General features: G+C 39.0%; 1 protein-coding gene across 1 annotated transcript in view; it reads right to left on the bottom strand.

Moving 5' to 3' along the window:
* PARG (poly(ADP-ribose) glycohydrolase) overlaps window positions 1–24,153 on the bottom strand; it is a 69,191-nt gene that overhangs the window by 25,054 nt on the left and 19,984 nt on the right. Inside the window, exons 8-9 of the mRNA XM_083614643.1 lie at window positions 10,359–10,451; window positions 7,425–7,582 (exon numbers count right to left, since the gene is read on the bottom strand). Of these exons, the coding sequence (XP_083470769.1) occupies window positions 7,425–7,582; window positions 10,359–10,451 (251 nt within the window). The remainder of the gene's footprint in view (window positions 1–7,424; window positions 7,583–10,358; window positions 10,452–24,153) is intronic.

Genomic DNA, 24,153 nt, shown 5'->3' with positions numbered 1-24,153 from the left:
TGCATTGGCTTTAGTGGTAAAGAACTCAGAATCTAATTCTAGAATATCTGAAGAGCTATCTACATCCCCTCAAGTGAAAAGATTACTTTTACTGACTTATACCTCAATGGCGATGTTAGGAAGGAAAAATTTCACTACTCAAGAAACATTCCCAATTATTCTTCTTCACTGCATTTTAAAGCTTTAGAAAACTGCACTCTAAAAAAACACCTAGTGTTTAAATAAATTCTTTTATGAAAACCAACCTAAGAGACATCCTCTATTTTTAGTCATTAAGGAAGAACATACTTTTACCTCAAATCATCATTTAAAATAAAAATAAAAATGTGTCATCTACCTTCCAGCAACCTGCCCTTACACTGCTTAATCTGATTTTAGAAAGACGAAAAACGTCTTTATGGGTAGCATAATGCAATTTGCCTGGAGAGAAAAATTGTGGGGACTTCAGAAGCAGAATGCCTCTAGTTGCATGTTCACTAAAAGATATCAGATATAGTAAAAGCCCTTTGGGGGATGCAATCTCGTTTTTAAAAACTATTCTTGAAATACTGAAATGTTAACTGGGAATGGAAAGTGACGTAATAGCATCCAACTAATTTCATTTGTTAGAAAGGCAGACAAGCTTTTACAGTATACAAAACAAAAAGAAACCATTACCCTTCAGGTTTTTGGTACTGAAATGTATTTAGGTTTTTTAGTTTGCAGAAGTTAACTTACATGAGAGGTACAATAAGGAAAAATTCAGGGTGGGTTTCAGCTAACAAAGTCGTGTCAGCAGATGTCCTGCACTTCCTCCCCACTTGTCCTACCCACCACATGCTCCCTAATCCCAAAGTGGCTTTTGGGTTTAGGAGAACCCTGTGAGCCACCCGAAGGGAAAAGAGAAGAGGGTTTGTTCTGCCTGGCAAGCTGAAATGCTTGTACAGACAGAACGTTTGTCACACTGCAATATTGAATTCTACTCTATAATTTTAAAGTAAATCCCACATTAAAATAATTATGCAAATCAAGACAGCAATTTTAAAAAAGAAAAAGTGATTTCTCGTGGTTTAGATGACCTTGAAAATAACTTTATTTCATGCTTTTATTCTGCCCAGTTTTGAGTGTGAGTTAACGTTCAGACTCACATTTTTTACACTGAATTGTTTCACAAATAAATAAAATATCAATTCAATTTCCATTGTACTTTCTCTCTACTTTAGCCGATTTCTCTATCTCCCTGCCCTTTCAGGGGGAAGGGCTACTTCTTCCTTCTTTGGCTACTGTTGGCCCTACAAGAAGACTGGGGAAGAGGTCCTTTATACTGCTCTTCCATCAGCAGCTCCAACGACCACCTCATTGAGCATTCCACATGCCAGGAGTTGTTAATATCATCCATTTGATGAAATCTACATGCTACAATGCATTTCCTGCCAATGAGGAGTGAAGACAAACTCTAGTGAAATCCTTGGAATTGAGATGTTTTGTGTTGTTTTAATTGTTATACCATTTTTTTTTACCAGGGAAATTTCTTTGAGAGCTTTTTTTTCCTTGAAAGGCTGTCTATCAATAAGTATCAATAAATAAAACCATGTTTGTGCACAAGACATTATAGGTCATACTTGTGCAATCTGCATAGCTCAATTTTGTGGTGTACAACTCCACCAATCCTATTTTGCACATTTTACATTGTTTTAAAGATGGAAAACAGGAACCAGCCTGAACAGGCAAATCATCTTAGATATTATAGTTTCAAGAGAAGTTTACAAACACAAGAAACTGGTTCACTAGTAAGAACTTAATCATGCCTGCGTGTTTGTAATGAATGTCAAAATAAATGAATCAGGACAGTCATAGTAGCCAGGGATGCTCTAAGCAATTAACACATTGATCCCCACCCCACCCACAACTCTGAATGACAAGAATATATGAGTATGTTTTATTACAGTTTCTCAAGCCACACTGCAGCCCAATCCCAAAGCAATTCCCTGATTGGAATTCAGATAATCAATTTACTAATGCAAGAATCCAGCAGAAAAACAAGTCATTTAAGAAATAAATCTCATTACGGAGCAGTCTAAGTAAAAGACAAAGCTCAGCAAGCCCAGCTTTACATTGCAGTAATTGATAAATTACTTGCAGTTGCATATTTCCCTCCAGTGCGCCACTTTTGTCCAGAACAAGATGCTCTGTCAAACTGCCACATGGCTACTTCAATTTAGAAGAGAGATGTAAAACTTGAACAGGGCTGATCATTGCTGCAATCCACAATTTGTCTTTGACCTTCCAGCCTCTGAATAAATACAGCAGCAATATTAATCAAATTGAAGACATTTTAAATAGAGATTTAAGCATTCTGAAATAATATGGAGACAGATATGAGGGAATGCCAGAGGTCTTCAAAATGCAGGGTATAGTATGAGAAATGCAACCAAGGTTGTCCAGCTATTACCATGGTTTTGATTCAGTTTTGATCATGTTCTGAATATGGTGGTCCTGCTGTTATTCCCCTTAGTCATCTGCTACTGGAAGGCTAGGTTTTATGCTGTTTTGTGTTTCTATTGTTACTGGTTTATGGCAAGCTTCCCGTTTCGAAAACTGTTTTTTATTTTATGTCCTGTTAGTCACTTTGACTTTCCTTTGCAAAGAAAAGACAAGAGAAAACTGGCATCAATTTCCAGGTAAATTTGTAATATTCTGATGCATAAATACTGAAAATATTTTCCACCAATTTTTTAGCCCCTGCCCTGCCCAAGTATTAAGTAGGCTTATCATTCCTTATTTTGCAGTTGATGCATAGGGCTGGCAAGAAAAACTCCTATTTGTGTGGTCCGTATTATGAAAGGAGGATCGCATTCAAGGAAGTCATACTCAGAGGGGACTCACCAAAATCAATGAACCTGGTCAACGTAAGTCCATTACTTTTGATGAGTCTGCTCTGAGGAGGACTTAGTTGGATGCAATGCAGAGGACTTATTTTAGAAATCATTTTCCAGCTACATCATAGCAGCACTTTGTCTTTTCCTCCACTTTGTGTGCTTGCAGATTTCTTTTTTTTTTTTCTTTTTCACAAAATTGAGAGACATGAGAATTATTCACTACCCAATTAGATTTTATGCTTTCGGATGAGATAGCCTCAAAGCAGCTTGAAATGATGTCACACACAAAGTGATGTAGAAAACAAACCTTTAGTTATGGCTGCAAGTCTTTTCAAGTTAATTAAGTAAATGAGCTTCAGTTTCTCTATTTACATAGAAAGTAGCTTAGAGGCTTTAGATTCCCCTGGCTTCAAGCTTAAGGAACACACCTCAACCATTTAACCTCACAGGCAATATCTTCTTCGGTTTATTGCAGTCAAGCAAATGTCAGGTGTAATATCATCTCCACACAATTAAAAATATTGTCTTGTTTCATCTAAAAGTGAATTATTTCATGCACTTGCCACATTGAAGCCATTCCCCCGCCACCGCGCTCCACAAGGTGTGATAACCCATACCACACACTGCTGCTCACTGCTGCATGCCAACGCATTCATCACCCCTAACCACTGAGCATGATGGCTGGGTTGATGGGAATTGGAGTTCACAACAGCTGAAGAATACCACGTTGGCAACCTCTGTACTAGCCAATAAAGAACAACAGGCTATTGTATTTTTCTTTCGTTCTGCAACTAGTTCATACAATTCACACTTGAGAAAGGTCTTTAGAACCAGTTTTAGGCCTACATACTGGACCACTCTGGCTCCTGAAAACATCCAGGTGTTTGAAACCGGTTTATATGTAGACGGTAAACAGAATCAATTTTCATAAATATAATATGGAGCTTTATCCCCTAATCAGATTACTCTGAACAAATGAAAAAAAAATCCCACAGAGAATACTCATTAATGTTATCAAATGGATGTTTATGGTAAGAGAGAATTACATTACAGCTAAATTAGATTGTCCAATCTCCCTGTGTAAACACAATATGCAACATAATAGTTTCCTTTCTTAAAGCTATTCCATAAAGGTGCATATATCTTAACTAGTGTACATTTCCCCACTCTCCCATTTTTTAAAAAGTTAACAAACTTTCCTTGTTGACACTAAAATGATGTCAGGGAGTATTGCTTCTGCTACCTTTAAACAAAAGAAGCATATTCTAGTTTTAAGCTTAATATTTGCATAAAAATTCATATTCAGAATTGTGCTTCAAGAAAAAAAGAAGAAGGATCAATCAGGAATTTTCTACTTGATGTGAATGCAATTTTGTTAATGAAACTTAAAAATAACTGAATCTAGGGAGTGAGGGCACAAAGGCTCTTCTGCAAGTCTTTTGGATCAAAATAAGCAGGGAGGGGGAAAAGAGGCAGTTACAGTGATTATATACTCTCTGATCTCCAGCTGTATTTGGACTACAATTCCCATCATCCATGACTAGCTAAGGATGATGGCAGCTGTAGTCCAAAAACAGCTAGACACCCAAGTTTGGGAAACACTGAGCTAGATTAACAAAGGAAAGTAACCCCTCCCCCATTTCTGGTTTTGATGCTATGTACGTTTTGATGTTTTTATACAATAAGTTTGATACAATAAGAAGAGCTGTGCTAACGGATGTTCAGTGCTGCCTTGAGCGATTGGGAAAGGTGGGGTATAAATGGTTTGAAAGGATTTTTCAGCCAGAGGTTCTCTCACAGATTCTAAATAGCAGGCCAGTCTTTTGAACTGGCTTTCTATAACTGAAGTTTTTAAAGAAACTACATGGGAGGGGCAACACTACACCCACTTACTCAGGTGTAAGCCCCACTAAACTCAAGAGACTTGCTTTTGAATAGACATGCATAAGATTGCTCTGTGAATAAGCATGATCCCCTTTAATTTATAAGACTTAAAAAAAAATATAAAGCTCCACATGTACACAAACCAAACAATCACCTACATTCCTAAAATAGTTATTTAGGCAAAATATTAAAGGTAAAGGTACCCCTGACCATTAGGTCCAGTCGTGGCCGACTCTGGGGTTGCGGCGCTCATCTCGCTTTATTGGCCAAGGGAGCCGGCGTACAGCTTCCAGGTCATGTGGCCAGCATGACTAAGCCACTTCTGGCGAACCAGAGCAGCACACGGAAATGCCATTTACCTTCCTGCCAGAGCAGTACCTATTGATCTACTTGCACTTTGACGTGCTTTCGAACTGCTAGGTGGGCAGGAGCAGGGACCGAGCAACGGGAACTCACCCCGTCGCGGGGATTCGAACCGCCGACCTTCTGATCGGCAAGTCCTAGGCTCTGTGGTTTAACCCGCGTCCCAGGCAAAATATTACACATATGATATATCACAGGATTATTTTTTTAAAAATCCCCAGAATACATCCTTCTCAAGTGGCTATTTTTACACCAGCAAATATTTGATTTGCCTTTCATTCTTCTGCAAAAATCACAGAAGAAAAGCAATATGGAAACATTTTTAGATACTTACTATTGGCAGAAATCTAAGTGAGATTGGCAGCGAAGGCCAGAGGGACAATGAAATTTGGAATGTCCCCTTGCAATAAAAGCCTGGTCCTTCACATGTTTACTCAAAAGTAAATCCAATCAAGTTCAATGGGGCTTACTCCCAAGTAAGTGTCCACAGGACTGTAACCTAAAGGCAAACCTTCCAGGCAAAGTAGCTTGCAAGTGTCATTCATTTTGAGACAGTATGTATGCCTGATTTCTGCTCCCTGTTGCATTTCCTGTGTTGTTACCCCCTCATTGGTATTATCTGAAAGCAGTCAAAAACAAGAAGAGAGAAAGTCCTTATGTTCCAATTCCAATACATAAAGATTCCTAAACATTCTGTCAGCTGGATGTTCCAAAGCACTTTGGATCACTTGCTGTCATCAGCATGTAAGAGTACCAAGCAATGGTATACTTGAGAAGATTTAAGGGAAATAAAATACATAGTGTTCTCAACCTTTTGTACCAAGTGTCTCTTGTTTTGATAAAACAGATTGATGGTCCTGTCAGATCTCAAGACACGCAACTGAGAGTTTTCTGTTTAATATGTACATATTAAATGTGTCATTTCATTTTATTACCTGAAATGGCCAGGCCCTACACAATGTAAAAATGATATTTCCTAAGAGAAGGAATATATCCATCTAAGGAAGGTGCTAAACCTAATCTGCCAAGCATGTCTTAGCAGCCAATTGATTTATTTTTATTTATTTATTTATTGAAAGCGGGTGTAGCTATAAACGGAATGGTTGATGTAATTTTACTTAAGTGTTTACAAGCAACAATTTGATGTAACCCTGGGATCTGAGGATAGGACTCCTAATGTCTTTTCTACCTAGGTGTATGCTTTCATACGAGACCCTCACTAAGCATTTTGTAGAACTTTTGGTGGTTGTCACCTACTTTTAACTACAAGTAGCTGTGAATGCACTATGCTCCCAGAAAGGGCTGTGTCCAATGTGATAAAATACAAAACAAAAAACCAAGCATGCATAACCCTGAACAACAGAGAAGAGGACAAGGGAACAGAAGTTAAAGAACCCCCCAATCATCTAAGCTGGTCTACCAACAAACACACTTTCTACTGCCATTGCTCATGTCAAGACAGATAAAATCTATGCGTTGGGCTTTAGTTTTGGAATTCCTGTTTCATTATGCATTGAAGGGTTTTAACTGGGTTCAAATGAAATCTGAAATTAACACAAGCATGTTAAAATATACCTTTAAAAACTCTTATAACTAGATTCCTAAGCTTCTATCAATGATTTGGCTCCTAAGTTAAGTTAACTTGAAGGAACGTTTCCAGTCTCTTCTTTGTCCTGTAGCCATCTGCACCCCTTCTCAAAAGTATCTTGAGTAGGTTCAGGTGGGGCGGAGGGGTTTCTGAGTAATCTGGGAAAGGGCATAGGGGTTTCTAGACCCCTAAATTGCGTCCACCTGATTTGGGGCAAATTCTGCCCTCCACCAAGCAACCCTCTGGGTCCTATCACACATTTTCAACAAGAGAATTTGTTGCCTTCATGTCTTGACTCTGGGCTTCTCAGAAGCATCATCCTGGCCACTAATGGAAATGGGATGCTGTGCAAGATGGACCTTCAGTCTGATATAGCAGGGCTGTTCTTATAAATGGGGAAGTGTTGAAGGAAGTGACAAGTGAAGGGAAGGACCACTATTAGAATTGAAGCGGTGAGCATGATTAAATGGAAGGAGATTAGCACTCTAACAATAAAAATTATCTTCACCAATTATGAACAGTTCTGCTCATTTTAAGCTCCATAACATTTCCATCAATAACTATAGTCTCAGATCTACTTTCCCATATTTTCCAAATCTCACAAAACAGGTTTGTCAGGAATCATTTCCTATTTTAATGAGATTCTTTCAGGAATTAGCAATACAATATGGACAACTTCTCCCCTACAGCAAGACACTCCTGAGTATCAGCTACTTAAACTGGCACCATACCTGTTGAAGTTAATATCTGGATAGCTAGAATATTCTGATTTCATCTTGGCATTTCGCCGGGGGAAAGTGCAGAAGAAGGCATTTGCTAGCAAACTAGCAGTCTGCTCCTGTGACATGGTGATGGAGTGGTTCATTTTTTGTTTCAGTAGAGGTACTGGCTAACAAAAGGGCAGAAAGATGGACATAAATTAGTTTAGCAATTCAAAAAACAAAAACAGAACCATCACCCAGAACCCAGGAGAACAAAATTACATTTACTAATTTAGAGCAAAAGTAATTTAGGGGCCTTAGTGGGTTCTTAAATCAGCAGCACCATTAAAATCAAGAGCTGTTTATCCAAGATGATTGGGAAGCCTTGTTTGACGAACTGGAGATTTCTAATCAATAACAACAAAAAATGTCAAACAAAGCACCACTAGCCTGAACAAAAAGGAAGCATCCATAGGAACAACGGCTGCAATATGATTAATCGTGAAGGAAAAATAAAACATCAGGAGATTGCAACAGCTGTATTTTACAGTCTCCCTGTCATAGATTAAAGAAAATGGGCAATTACAGCAATCACAGCAAAAGAACACGGCAGGATGATACACAGAACAGCATAACTAAGGTATTCTTTGATTTTCTGGCTATAACTGAGAGCAAAAAAATTCAAGCTTCAAGAAAAACCACATAGTCCTTCATTCAAACACTATCATTGTTATATGTTTATTCTATAAATTAGCTCCCAATACTCAAAATAGAGAAGAAAGGGAAATACACGAGCCAGATGCTCTGATTCTGGCTCATGGAGACCATGGTTCAATGTTAAGTGAGAACTGGGCAATTTAAAATTATTTTGTGCAGCTACTTCAAAATGCACAGTTAAAATTAATCAGTAAAGGGATTTCATACCTTTTCTACAGATTTTCCAAATCTCCTTATTCTTCCTTAGTTAAATATGAGCTTTTCTGATTCATGAGAAATCAATCGTTTCGCCTTTATTCCATTAACTGAAGTGTAGCTATTAAAACTTAACTGTTTGTATCTAGGATGGCTTTTGGAACGACTTCTAGAGATCCAGACATGTGAACAACTTTTAGCAGAATTCATAAGCTGTTACAAGTTAGTAGTCTGAGCTACAACCAAGATTCCTGGATGGATTCAGCTTAATGTATCATCTTTGAATAATCTTCAAATATGTATATTTCTAAAGGCAGAGGTGGGGAACCTCCAGTCTGTGGCTCAGTCTTGGTCCTCCGTGGCGTCAGGGGTGGGGGTGAGAGGGCAACGTAAGGGCAGGGCTTTGAAGGAACTATCAGGATAAGCTGCCGCCTTTGGAAAGATTGCCTGATTCACGACTCTTAAAGGAGAAATGCTTTTTGAGCAGCTACCTCCACTTTCCTTAAAACAAGGAAGCACTTTAAGGACTGGACATGGGCCTCCAGAAGGAGGAGAAGGGGCTGTTAGGGAGATCCTGTTGGAGGCAGAGGTTGGGTAGGGGGAGCAAGCCAGCAGAGGGAAGTAGGGTGGGGGCAGAGTCCACGGGTGGCAATATTCAAAAAGGGCTGGGCCAGAGTTGTCCCTGGCAAGAATAGTGAGAAGAACAAGGAAAGACAGAGCTGAAGGCCTGCAGAACTTCCCTGGGTGCTAGCGAGGACAAGCTTTTTGCAGCATTTCCTATCTAAAGGGGTTCGCATTGTTGCCATAACATGCTACCCCCAACTGAAGGATATAATGGCTAATGGACTTGGAGCTCTGGACAGCCTAGTCTAATGGACTTGGAGCTCTGCAGAAAAAGCATGAGGTCCCTGAGAAATATGAAGGTCTCAGCCCTTGTGCAATTTTTATACAGGATGGGGTCCAAGAAGGTACCAATGTTGGACAAACTCTTTCCTGCCATTAAAACTACTGCTTAGAGGTCCTTTGAGGTGACATGGGTTTAGAGGTTAGAAATGAGTCACTCCAGTCAAACTGCTTCTCACTGAATCTAGAATAAATATTGTTTTTTTGCCACAAGGGTCTGTGCCTGTATATAGATCCAAAGGAAACTTGGGGTTTTGAATTTGCCCTCCTTGCAGGAGTATTATCCTCACAACAAAACAGCTTTAAATATATAATTATTTGTGGATCTCAGAGCTCTGCTGTTTTAAAAATAATACAGCTGTCAAATAGCCGTCTTTAAAAAAGGACTAAAAAATATTCTACTTACTTTTTTCCTGAAAATATCTTTGTCAGCATTTAACTAAGCATAAATGTTGTACTCCAATATCTATTTATTTTTAAAGTGTATTACTGGGGGAAGGGGGGAAATGGGCCCCACAATTACACAATTATTACTTGGATACAAAATATTATTATTTAAATTGAAATTAATATGTTCACCTGATCAAATATCACTGTAAAATATTTCTGACTGCAATCCTAACCCCTTACCTTAAAGCCCCATTAAATTCAATGGGGTTTACCCATGAGTAGATATGGTTAGGACTGCAGCCTTACTTGTGCATGAAATGACATACTGTGTGCAAAAACCATCATTGTGTTATACTTGAGTTTGTACAAAAAGTGACAAATCAAGAATTTTCAGAAAGCAAGGAGTTGCTTTAAGCAACAACAATGATTTCACAACCAGTTATCCTTCTGTACATTAGAAAGACCTGAACAAAAAGAAGCCACCTGGAAATGCCAGCTTTCTGACTATTCTAGCACATCTCTCCAGTGTATGCTAGATTTTGATATATAGCTCAAATCAAGGTTCAGAAATGGGATAGGGCATTTTTAATGTCCTTTTATATTGTTATGGATGTGTGTTGTCTTCACTATTCCCTAGGCCTCAGCTCAACAAGGCAAGTACCACGTATAAGGACCTTGGCATTTTGACCTCAACCATTCGTGGTCGTGCACAGCAAATTAATCTGCTGAAGGGAGTATACTTAAGATGCGTCTACTAACCTGGGTGCAGATGCTAGGCAAACAGAGTGCAAGCTTCACCATATCAGGCAAAATGGAATGAAACAAATGCTGAGCCTCTGCATCTTCAAGCACCTAGAATGCAAATAAGAGGGTACATTTAGGCCTAGTATTAGGAATATGGTCTGCCAAATTAGTCTCTCTGTACGGCAACTGGCTTTTCAAGACAAAGTCATTCCTCAGTGCAAGCATTTTTAAAAGTCAAATGTACAAACATAAAACTCGGAAGCCCTTACAGTTCAGCCTCTAATGCTACAGTAGAATCAGTGTTTGGCACCAAGTCAAACCTGAAATGTTTGACACTATATTTTAAAATTTTATTTCTGCAACAAAAGTGCATGGGAATGTACTAAAATGAAAGATTAAGATTCTCAGAATTTAGAAGGGTGCACACATCGCAAGAATCTCTTTAAGAACCATTCTTGGCACTCAACTCTTCCATCTTCCTGGAGACCATAACCTGGATAAAATATACAACCTGGAAATCAAGACCAGACATTTTCAATCCTGAATATTTAACAATCCTGAAGTTTAAAAGTAAGGCTATTATTCTAACAACCCACTCAGATGTTTGGTGTGTGCATCAGTTTGGAAGCAAAGCAGGGCTATTCAAAATAAGGAAGTTGACTCTCTGAATATGCAGAAGTTCATAAATTAAAAGGAAAAAGATTACAAAAAAAACCCAGAAGTGCCCCTGAGAGCTTCCATGAATATGGAATGTTGAGGGCACAGAGATAAGAAAATACTATAGTCGTTAACTAATTTCATATCTGGAAAGGATGCTTCTAGACTCCCAATGAACATCAAAGACAAGAACTCTGACTCATTTTGAAGGGGAGGGGCACACTAGTGTCCCACCACAGTTATGCCCCCCCCATCCAAAAGCTTAGGGGGAAGGGAAGCACAGTTCCTAGGTTACAGAGTATTCCCAACTATATTTGCAGACCCTGGAGGCAGTTTGCTTTGGGTGGGGAAAGCCTGTGGGAGGCTTTGCAAAGTAGTCCTGCTACTTTTTCCAAATAGGTGTACAGTACACTATCCACCAAGAAAGTGTGGTACCTAGCAGCCAAGACCAAATGACACCAAATGTTTTTGTCCCTAAGGACTGGGGTTCTCTTCACTCAAGCAGACAGCCTGCTGTACTTGGCTCTTCCTTGCAGCCGAGACAAGGGGGCAGGGGAGAGAGAAATGGGGAAGGATTGGTGATGGTATTAAGATGTCCCCTCCCCAGCCTTTAGATTTTCATTGTCAGCCTTGACAATGTCCCTCCAAACCCCTCTTCTCTACAACCCAACTTGACTGACTTATGCTTACATTGAATAATGTCTATCTATCAAGTACCTTAAAAACAACAACATTCAAGCATGACAAACAATAAATAGAACAAGGCTCTATTCACAATCTACTCAGACAACATGAACAAAAATAAAAAGGGAAGAAATGGAAGATGATACCATCTAAAAATACCAGTAAAATAAATTGAAAAACAATCAAATTTTTATCTTATGAACATTTCATGCACCACACAATTACAACTTCATATTTTGCAGCTGCATAGCCTAGAAAACTACGCTTTGAATTTTAGGCTTGCAACAGCTGGTAACCACATAATATTGAGAAGGAACAGTACTATTAGATTTAAGGTTTCATTTGAGGGTTTTTCTCTTCTCCATTTCACAATCATCTAGACTGCAAGCCAGGAGCTGTGTTACTTTATAATATTTGTAAGATGCTTAGATGATAATAACAATAACATATCCTGCACAAGGCACATAGTTAAGAAAGTCTATTAATTCAAAGTAATTTTAAGGGAGGGAATGCATCTGCATAGAGAAATCATAACAGTTAGGAAAATTAAGAAGCTATCAAACTGGTCCAAAAGCTTTCACAAAATGTAAGAGCGCACTAAAATTCCTCATTGCTCTCAACTACAGGCATGGGACACGAAAGTAATTTCAATTGTCAGTTGAGATGAACAAGTGTGGGGAAGTGGTTAGAAACGTCAGATTAGGAGCAGGGAGACTGGAGTTCAAATCCCCACTCAGCTATGAAGCTCACTAGCTGACCCTGAGGAAGCCATTTATCTCTACCTTCAAATCCTGTTTGTGAGGATAAAGTGGAGCTGGGGAAAGAAGAAAAAATATTTATGCCACCTTAAGCTCCTTGGAGGAAAGGTGAAATACAAACATGCCAAATAAATAAATGCAATAGATTTCAGATGCCAAAAAGCTATTACTCTCTGTGTGACCAACCCATGCCAATGAACGTTGACTTGAAGGGGGGGGCTACAAGAAGATCCATGCATTCCTTGGCATCCACATGCATTTTCTTCATGGATGAAGACTTGTAAATTTTATGGCACAGTTCTTGCAATATTCTAATAAGTCTTCTGTTTATTTATGTATGACCTACATACTTCCACAGTGATCCCTATTTTTGGAAACAGATTTCTTTGTTACACAAATTGCATCAAATAAGGGTGTTTAGGCTGTAAAATAGCACTTTAACACCCCCTAGGCTTTAATTGTAAGAGATAAATTCAAAACTGTGAATGTGTTCTGCCAAAGTAAACATATTCCCAAGTAGTAACATATTGGAATGTTAAAGGTTGAATTTGGATTTCAGGAGGCAATATAAACAAATACATATAAATTTAATTCAAAGAAAGACATTTAACCTTAAGCATCTATAAACTGTCAGCTTCTGATAGTTCTTCTCCTTTGGGTAGCACTTCCTGTCTTTTAAAACTGACACATGAATAGTAGCTGCCATGCTTTGTTGGCTGCCACAAACTCTATAGTCTCACTCATCTGGTGACAGATTATGGCACTGGACTTTGTCACAGCTGTCAACACTTCAACCTTTCCCTTATGCAGCTCTGGAAGTAAATGCAGTAAGAGCACAGGAGACTTCCCCCTTGAAACAGAACCACAACCAACAATTTCAGAGAACAGGTTTGGAAAACAAATAAGAACTGCACTTGCTCTGTTTAAAATGGGTATTTTATTTCTTTTTAACTCACCTCCATCAAAGGATTCCAGGGCAGTATACGGAATTGCAAATAAAATTAATTCACACCACGTATAAAAAAATTAAAACCAACAAATAAGCATACAAAATGCAACAAGACAAAACACTAAAAACAGAACACAATTCCCCCCAAAAAATCAACTACAATCTAAAATGCCTGGGCAAATAAGAAGGTCTCTTGACACCTGCTTCATCCTGCTTTGGTCTGCCTGAATGTAAAAGGGTCTTTCATTTACTTGCAGCAAATAAGTTAATCAATTAGCAAACTAGCACTTCACATTAGAATAAATGCATCAGGTATTAAGAATAAGGACATGTATAGCTTTGTTAAGGACCAGCCTCCAGCGGCTGCTCTTGCAGCATCTACCTAGACAAATATGGCCACCAGTCACTTAAGAATGAAAAGGGTTTATTGTTGTTTTATTTTTATTATTTAATGAATTTATATACTGCCATGGAGCTCAGCCAGATCCAAAATAGGAAGTTGGATCTTGAACCTCTGAAAGCAAGGGCTTATTTGGTTTAGACTTGCCACATGGTGCAACAAGCAGGTATCTGATAGCACATATATGATATGGGTACCTTTATCAGGCAAGCTGATACTAATCAGCTACTGAGTGGATCTATTCAGACTTAATGTTGTTTATCATTACATGCATGATAGTCAGAATTGTGTCTCTCCCCTCCCCTCTTGTGGTACAGAAGTTTTAACTGTAAATTGACCACAGTTGAGTATTCTGTCTGAAACCTAAAATGTGGTTAATCTTAACTATGGTTAGTTGAAGCTAGTCAGCATCAAACACTACGGCTTCAACCCATCATACTTAAGACTAACTAGTGTGTCCAGGTTCAGACAATACTTATTCCAACTCTCAAATTAAAGCAAAAGCTTTCAAATTCCTCACTCAATAAGAAGTTGGAGAGGCAGTACGTGAACCCAAGGCTCATTCCTGCAATGACCAACAAAGTCACTGGCAAATCTGGTTTGTTGCTGTACAGTGGTACCTCGGGTTAAGAACTTAATTAGTTCTGGAGGTCCGTTCCTAACCTGAAACTGTTCTTAACCTGAGGTACCACTTTAGCTAATGGGGCCTCCCACTGCCGCCGTGCCGTCAGAGCACGATTTCTGTTCTTTTTTTTTTTTTTTAATAATAAATTTTTATTGGTTTTACAACATATATTAACAAACAAAAACAGACACTTCACAACATGACACATTAACAAACAAACATATAAACACGTATAATTTCAATTATACATGAAATTACATGATTTCTGTTCTCATCCTGAAGCAAAGTTCTTAAACCGAGGTACTATTTCTGGGTTAGCGAAGTCTGTAACCTGAAGCATCTATAATCTGAAGCGTCTGTAACCCGAGGTACCACAGCATAATGTATGAAGCAGCCCTTTGTCACCAATTACTGCTCAAGTTCTACCTTCAGGATTCAACTACAGTGCTACCTCGGGTGACATACGCTTCAGGTTACAGACTCTGCTAACCCAGATATATTACCTCGGGTTAAGAACTTTGCTTCAGGATGAGAACAGAAATCGTGCAGCGGCGGCACAGCGGCAGCAGGAGGCCCCATTAGCTAAAGTGGTGCTTCAGGTTAAGAAGAGTTTCAGGTTAAGAACAGACCTCCAGAACGAATTAAGTTTTTAACCCGAGGTACCACTGTATTGAATACTGAAAACAAGAATATGCATTTTTCTTTAATGACACTGGTATTTTTTGAAACCTGCAGGAAAAGGGGCTGTTTGTTACTTTTTCTTCACATACAATAACACTACAGTACTGTTCATAACCCGCCCCCCAACACACACACACACTTCCAAACACTTTTTATCCATATCCTATTATAACACTGTATTGGTTGTCTCATCTTCTGAGCAACCTACACTTTGAAACAAAGTTGTATGATGGTATAAAACCTAGACTATATCTATCTTACCACCTAAGAGATGTCAGAATACTGACAGATACCATTTTTTAAAACTCTCATTTTAAAGCAAATTTTATTTCTCAGGAAAGGTACCTTGTTTACACAATACCGTGTGCCACTCACCAGAGAAATTACTTGGGTGAGTCTTATCAAGGTTAGTACATGAGTGATTGCTTACATGAAACCTAGTTTTAGCTCTGATCACCAAAGACCTGTATCAGCAAGAGTCCTGCTGATTTTAATGGGAATTTGCTCAGGCAGATTACACTTGAGGACTGTGCTGAGGATTCAAGGAGCTCAGCATATTATAAACAAGAGGTTAACAGCTCTAGGCCGAACAACTGTGACCTGCAGCTTCACAAAACAAATGTTCATCGTGCAGTAAAAGTGGGCTTGGTAAGCAGCACCGTAAGTAATGATCTCATAATTTTATAAACTGATCCTCCAAAATGCAAACCCTGAGCACACTTGACATCACAAAGGAGAAGCAAGGAAAGACAGCATGGGACAGAAATGCTGGTTTGAGTTTTTAAACTGTACAGTGGTACCTCGGATTACGTACGCTCCAGATTACATATGCTTCATGTTACAGACTCCGCTAACCCAGAAATAGTGCTTCAGGTTAAGAACTTTGCTTCAGGATGAGAACAGAAATTGTGTTCCGGCGGCACGGCAGCAGCAGGAGGCCCCATTAGCTAAAGTGGTGCTTCAGGTTAAAAACAGTTTCAGGTTAAGTACGGACCTCCGGAACAAATTAAGTACTTAACCCGAGGTACCACTGTAATCTTGACAGACTAAGCACGTGATGCACTACACAAAAATGGCTTCACTTTCTCCTCTGTCTGCCCCATTTTAAATCAAAGGATGCTCACTAACTGATTGATATTCCCCTTAAGAAGATGAATGTCTCCCTCAGACCAGTTGCAATTGCACAAGCTCAAACACACACATTCCCTACTTTTAAAAATAAAAGGGGTTTTGCTTGCTGGACTTTTTATAAACTAAGTGCCATGACTGATTAGGAATTGTCTTTACATGTGGCCATTTACTGCCACAGCATTCTTTAACAAAAGGAAGTTTCTCCTGCTATGGTAAATGAATACAAAACACAATTCCAGGAAAAAGGCTGTCTGCTGCATTCAAAATGAGTTGCTGTTTTCTGTTTGAAAACTGACAACTGTTTTCCCCAAAACGACAGTCACCTGCTTCTCAGTATAGCATAGCTTTCAAATTATTTTAAGCCATATGATTATTTCTGCATCAGAAAGACATTCCTTATCTTTAACACATTTCAGAACAGAATCAAACAAAATTAATAGGCATCATAAATGTGATTCTAGAAAAGAATGTGACGCAAAAGTGTGTTCTCAGCTAGCACTGTCTCTCCTATCTCAACAGATAGCCCCAGACTGTCTTTATTAAGACGGATTATCTATTCACACAAAATCTGGTTATTATCCTGCATCTTCTAGCGCAATTATCCCATCAATTTTCTAACTGAAGGAAGTCCAATAAGAAATGTGATGGGAAATTGCACTGGAAAGTATGGGGCAACCGTCACCAGCTGGCAACGCCTCATAACCACAACACAAATGTGTCAGGAAGACTACTCAATAAGCAGATGACATTGTATAACCTCCGTGCAAGTTTTATATGAATGTTCAACAGCCAGCTGGTCTGGAAACTCCCCCAGCAGCCCTTGATGCCCTGCTATTCCTCAACCTGGCTTTCAAGCAGTCACTTGACTGGACAGCAAAAAAGGAAGAAAGGATCAGCTCATTCTAAAAATATTTTGACAGAAGCTTCACTACTTGGTTTCACGGAGAAAATTCTTACTATCCACAGTCAATGAAGTAAGTGTCCACTTACAAAGCCTAGTCTACATGACCATGTATTAGCAGAGGCCACTGAGTAAAAAACGCTTCAGCCTGGGGTCATTTCTTGAGATTGGAGGCAGAGCCATCTGAGCAAACCAAGAACCATGAAGGTGACTCCAGAAACCTGAATCAAATATCACTTGGTTGTATCCAAGACAGCATGAGTGTAGAGATGGCTTGCCCAAGAGGAGTTTCCTCCTCCCTTCTCCAGACTACACTCTCCTGAGTCCCCTGAAAAGCTTCTCCTGAGCGAACTCTCAGGAAAGTTTTGGGATATGGGGCTACAGTAGGAAGGGTAAATGGAGAAAATCGGTTGCAATTGCTTATATGTGCTTATTGGGCATTGGATGTATTGGCCCACAAATAATGCTAATTCCAATTTCTAACATTTCAGGTTAAGGAAATACTCAAGACTACCAGCAAAATACAAATGCAACCTCTAAACCAGGGGCAGCCAGTGTGATGTTCTCCTGATGATGCTAGACTACAACTCCCATAATCCGCCACCATTGGCAATACTTGCTGAGGCTGGTGGGAGTTATAGTCCCACAAATATCTGAAGGGCACCAATTCCCTGCTCTAAACACTGAAAGTGTGTCAGTAAGCTCAAGTTATTTAGTGTTGTTGTTTTTTTACACATAAATTTTCTATTCTTACAAGTTGTTAAAATGAATTACCAGCACCACAAGAGGAGAATGGCAAGCTGTACCCATTCTCTACTTCGGTTATTGTATGAAATGAATCCACTAGGAAAACATGTACAGCTGTCAAAATGCAGCCACTATCTTAGAATGGTTTTCTGATTAGAAAAAGCAAAGAATAAGACAAGGTAATCTTCAGAGGAAGTAGGGGGAGGAAATCTCATTGGATTATGCAGGAAAGAGCCTTATTTGAGGGGAGGGGAGGAACATTTGACATTTATCAAAACCATAGACTGACACTTGGAAAAGAAAGAAGGAGACAGCTTACACCGACAGAGGTTAATTTGACTCTCTTTAATTGTTTCTGAAAGCTAAAATATGTCTCCTGCCAATCCCAGACTGCAATGATCTCTCAGGTGTATCTTACTTGACAAGAAATGCTTCATTTAAATGATTTCCATAATTTTAAATAAAGTTCAAATGTTTTATGAGAGTATATAATAAGAATGTATTTTCTTCATTTTAAAATGTAAACTTCTAATTTTTAAATAAAGCATGAGATAGTGCTCCCACCAGCTCCCTTCACAGTTTATATATTTCTCCAAGGCTCAGAATGAACTCAGGCTTGCAAGAGAGGTGAAAAATAATAATTTAAAAAGGCCTCTTCAGCTATGTTTGGAGAAAGAGAAAGATCAAGCAAGTAGGCTTGTATAGAGAAGACAGAGAAATGCTATTGGGTGACAGAGAAAAAGCAGAATTGCTCAACACCTACTCTGCCTCTATCTTCACCCAAAAGGAAAGTAGTGCCCAACCTGGTGATAAGAGAATAAAGGGTGCAAGGAGGGAGATGCAGCCCAAGATAGGGAAAGAGGTGGTAAGGGAACACATAGCTGCTTTAAATGAATTAAAATCTCTAGGGCCTGATGAACTGCACCTAAGGGTACTATAGGAGCTTGCAGGTGTAATATCAGATCCTGTATCTATAATCTTTGAGGATTCTTAGAGAACAGTTGAGGTCCCTGCACACTGGATAAATGCTGACCCCATCTTCAAAGGGGGGGGGGACCGAGGTAACTACAGACTGGTGAGCTTGACATCAGTACCAGGAAAGGTCTTAGAACAGCTAATTCAACAATTGCTGCATATAAATGTTAATCTGAGCCCTTTGATATCAGTTTTAAATAAAGTCCATCCTGAGACACTTGAAATCTTGACTTTGAACACATACTTAAATCTTATTGTTGCTTCATCTTTAAAATGCTTAACTCATATATTCAAAATGCATATAGTCCACAAAGCAACCGTCTTTCAATTCTGGAGTGTAAAGAAGTTTGCAATTTGTTCAATAAAAAAGGAATGTTTCTGCCCTTCTGCACGGGGGGGGGGGGACCTCCAGTCTGCATCTGAAAGTTCAGTTTTATTAATACTGGATTCTGCAACTATAATATGACCCACTATTTTTAAAGCGTACAAACTAAAATGAAACGGAGCATGGAGTAACAGGATAATATATTCTTGTGCCTTAGGTCATTCATTCCAAGCTTAAAAGCCTATGTTTATAGCACTGACCTCTCTCAGTACAGCTTGTTTCTTTTAGTACTGTCCAGACAATTATAAAAATGATTTATCAAAAAACCAGTCATCGGTACAAAGTGCTTATATATACTAGCTTTGCCATTTATTCTGGTTTTATTAATTGAAGCAACCATTTGATTAAAATTATATATGGGTTTTACATTCTACCTGACACGCCATCTATACATAGTTTGTAAGTCAGGGAACAGGATCTGCCTTATTTTATGTACAACCCATAGTCTTTGAAGGCACTCTAGAAATAATTGCAAAGAAAGCAAAAACACTGCAATAAATATCTGGATTTTAGCTAACGACATATATCAGGCACCATCTCCTACGCCAAACGAGTGAACAGAGATGAGGCAGGCATCCAAATATGTATTTTACCTATATAGTTTTCTGCAAAAAGGCTATGGCTCATCATCTGTATGTGTTCATAAATACAGTTGTTGTTGTTATTATTAATTATTAATTTATTATTTCTACCCCGCCCATCTGGTTGGGTTTCCCCAGCCACACTAGGTGGCTTCCAACAAAATATTAAAAATACATTAAAACATCAATCATTCAAAACTTCCCTAAAAAGGGCTGCCTTCAGATGTCTTCTAAATGTCATATAGCTGTTTATTTCTTTGGCATCTGATGGGAGGGCGTTCCACAGGGCGGGCGCCACTACCGAGAAGGTCCTCTGCCCAGTCCATGAAAACAAAAGTATTATAAATTCTCTTAGGACCAAACTCTGAATTACTACAATTGCATGGTTGCTGAAATAAAAATGGGAGGTTTATAAGACCCCCATGTGGTTGGAGGTGAGATTTAACCCTTTCCTGTACAGTCTCTATCCTGATGAATTTGTACCTCCTTTGAGTTGCAGTAAGCCTTAAGGCAGGCTTCCTCAAACTCGGCCCTCCAGATGTTTTTTGACTACAATTCCCATCATCCCTGACCACTGGTCCTGCTAGCTAGGGATCATGGGAGTTGTAGGCCAAAAACATCTGGCGGGCCGAGTCTGAGGAAGCCTGCCTTAGGGAGAAAAGCTGTCATTGGGGCCCAACGCCTGGGGGCGGGGGCAGGATTTTAACCAGGAACGAAGAAAGGGAAGACCTCAACCTCCCTTCCCTGTGCACTACAGTCCCAATGAAAATTCCCCACAGCACTTTGTATTATGAGTATCTTTTTAAAAACCAGATGTGCCTTAATATAAGAAGAGCCTTCTGGATCATGCTAAGGGTCCATCTAGTACAGCATCCTGTTCTCACAGCGGCCAACCAGATGCCCGTGGGAAACCCTCATGCAGGATTCAAGCACAAGAGCACTCTCCCCTTCTGTGGTCTTCCATAGCTGGTATTCAGAAGTATTACTGATACCAGCTATAGAGACCGAACATAGCCAACATGGCTAGTAGCCATTGAAAGCCTTGACCTCCATGAATTTGTCACTCCTCTTTTAATCGTCTGCTGACCATATGATTACAGCCTCTTTCCTTCAGGATCTTTGGAATACAGTGGTACCTCGGGTTACATACGCTTCAGGTTACATACGCTTCAGGTTACAGACTCTGCTAACCCAGAAATATTACCTCGGGTTAAGAACTTTGCTTCAGGTTAAGAACAGAAATCGTGCTCCGGCGGCGCAGCAGCAGCGGGAGGCCCCATTAGCTAAAGTGGTGCTTCAGGTTAAGAACAGTTTCAGGTTAAGAATGGACCTCCGGAACGAATTAAATACTTAACCTGAGGTACCACTGTATCTAGATTAACATTTTTATTAATCAGCTAAAAGCTAAACATTTAGAAGTTTTTGAAAATCTGCCAAACTTAACAAGTAGATGTTATGAAACAATACAAATTCTCCATCTGGTTTGCTTCAGGAGACTAACTCCACCCAGACAGTTTTCATAAACCTTTCAGTTTCCCCTTAACTTTCAAAACAAAGGCCAAGACCAGTCGTTATTATATGAACTACTTGCATAGGCCTGTAACTGAATTCCAATCTGCATTTATTGTTTTATCACTTGTTGTTTGCCACCCTAGGCTCCTTTGGGAGGAAGGGAAAGAGAGAAGCAAGTAAATAAATAAAATAAATAGCATACCTGCTCTGGATGGAATGCTTTCACTTCCTTTTGTAATTATAATTGTTTTGTTTTTAGAATTGTGTACTATCCTGCTGTAGTCCCCCTTGGAAGCTTGTGGTGAAGAGAAGGTAAGAAATCTTAAAATAAACATGACTTATGCACATTTTGGACTATGTCCATCTACAGTGAAAGCAATGCTTTGACTTTTCCTAATTTAAACATGCATCTGAAATTAAAGAAGATTAGCAATATTCAGGTCTAGAGGAATTTTTTTTTTCTGTAGTGGAAGAGCTCCCTCTTCTGTTGGTCTTTTAAAAACATAGTTAATACATGCAAGCATATTGTACAGAACTATGCATCTGGAGTGCAAGTTAGCTAACCCAACCTGTTTCAACACATTTGCCTCAAAATATAATCAACTTGTTTCAAGGCAAATTAATTTACATAGGTATAGGCCAAGAGCTCAGAACTCAAACCACAACCCTGAAACACCTCCTGAATGTTATGTCAATTCCACAAGAGATATCAAAATTGTGTTATTTTGACTAGAAACCATTCTTATAACCCCAGTAATGCAGACACGGACCGAGGAAATAGTGACTTGTTTAAATACACCTAGAACCTTAATCGTTAATGTGAGATGTAGCTGGGGGAGTTGCATGCTCCCTTCCCAGTTCTATGCCACAAGGTTGGGAGACTTTATATTCAAATAAATTTGGGAACAGTGTGGTTATCATAATCTACAAGTAGTGAAGTAGCGTGCAAGTTGAAAACTTGCATCTGATTTCACTATGTGTGGGGAGAGAGTAGGCTGGAGCAGATATAGCATTTAACCAACGCAATGTTGAACCATGTAATATACTCTTGTCATTCTCACTCCAACCAAATCTCTTATATTGAGCAGTCCATAACAGGCACTTGACCTTGTAACTACTAGTAGAAATTAACCCTAAGCTTTACTTCAATGTTAGATCAAGCAGATCTCAACACTCTGTGGAATCAAGAGGAGTAAAAGAGAGGCCTACATGTCAGACACAAGGCTATTTCTGCATATTATAAAACAAGATATCCATGTCTGGACATCACAGTAAGCCCAAGTTCTTCCATCTTGGGTCTCCAGATGAGAATTCTTATTGCTCTCAGCCAACTTAACCAACAGGAACAAGCCAGCTTGAATCATGGTATCTTAAGCTCTCTTCAGACATTTACAAAAATATCTGAATTATAATCATGAAGTGGGGGCAAGATAAACTGCTTATTACTTCAGTGACAAATGCAGTAATTTGTGCTCATAAGTGCACAGAGGTACATTTACAATGCTTATTTAGGGCAAGATACTGCTTGTAACAAATATAATATTTCATACATACTGGAAGAAGGACAGAGGGCTCCAGAATTGGTGTCCGGATTTGTTTGAGGTTTTATTAAACTACAACTTTTTTAAATGATTTTGTACGCATCGTGCTTGCTTACCTCAACTAAAGCTCAAAGCTAACAAGTCTTCATTAGATTATCACACTCAAATTCAGTATCTTAGTAGAACTGGTTGTGTTTTAAAAAACCCACAAAAATACTAAGTAAGTGCTTTCTGAGTATCCAAGCAACTGTTAAATCAACAGAGTCATTGTCTGATCTAAATATCTACACAGCACACGCACACACACACACACACACAAACACAGATGGTAAGGGGAAACAGATGCACTGATGTGAGCTTGTAGGAATATAAAGGCTGGCTCCCACAGTGACATACAAGAGGGATCGTTCATATCCCTTTCAAGTGTGCATCAGCAAACCGAACAGGGTACAGTTCTCTTTAGTTAGGAGATACAGACAACCGTATAGGCAAACCTTATGCATTTCTGCTCTGAAAATAGAGCTTCTCACTTTGGCTATATATACAAATTATAACAGAATGAATATCAACAGCAATATCATAGGAAAGGCTGAGCTACAACCAGCATTTAACATCCTGGTCTCTCTTCTTGAGATATACAGTATTGACATATTGGAAAAATCCCTATCTACAGTTTTTTTCCAGATGGTCATATTATCCCAGCTGTAGCATGCCAGATGTTTTACATTTCAGTTCTAATTAAAGATATTAGTCTGAATAGCTTACAGTTTTAGGTGTTATGTTTAAGTACATTCAGCTGAGATCCTTTTTAAGTTTCTTACAAGATGTGCAAGTCTGAGAAATAGGTTAATTTTGTCCCGTGTTGTCATGTAAGATCAGTCATTTAGTACTGCGCTTTTCTAAAAGCCTTCCTCGTCTAATATTATCATGGTTAAATGAAGTCAACCATTCCACATGGACACAAAAGCAACTCACATGCAGACTAGGAAACAGAAATAGGAAGTAGGAAAAGTGCCGTAGTCTCTCTTTCCCATCCAAAAGTCAATTAAATAGTAGAGAGCATATAGAGAGATTTAACTCTCTCTACTTCAAGCCCATATGTTCTTATCAGAACAGCTGCTGCACAAGATCAATCTCATAACATCAATGGCCCATTTCCATTGCTTTGCTTTCTGAGAAAAACAAGAAAGGGGTAGATATTTTTTTTATAAAAAAATCAAGAATCTTGAATGCCTCACCCATTGATGCTCCTAGCAAACATTCATTTGGAAAGCAAACTGCAG

This window comes from Podarcis filfolensis (assembly GCF_964270895.1).
Source record: "Podarcis filfolensis genome assembly, chromosome: 5".
Lineage (NCBI taxonomy): Eukaryota > Metazoa > Chordata > Lepidosauria > Squamata > Lacertidae > Podarcis > Podarcis filfolensis.
This window is presented reverse-complemented; position numbering and strand designations above follow the sequence as displayed.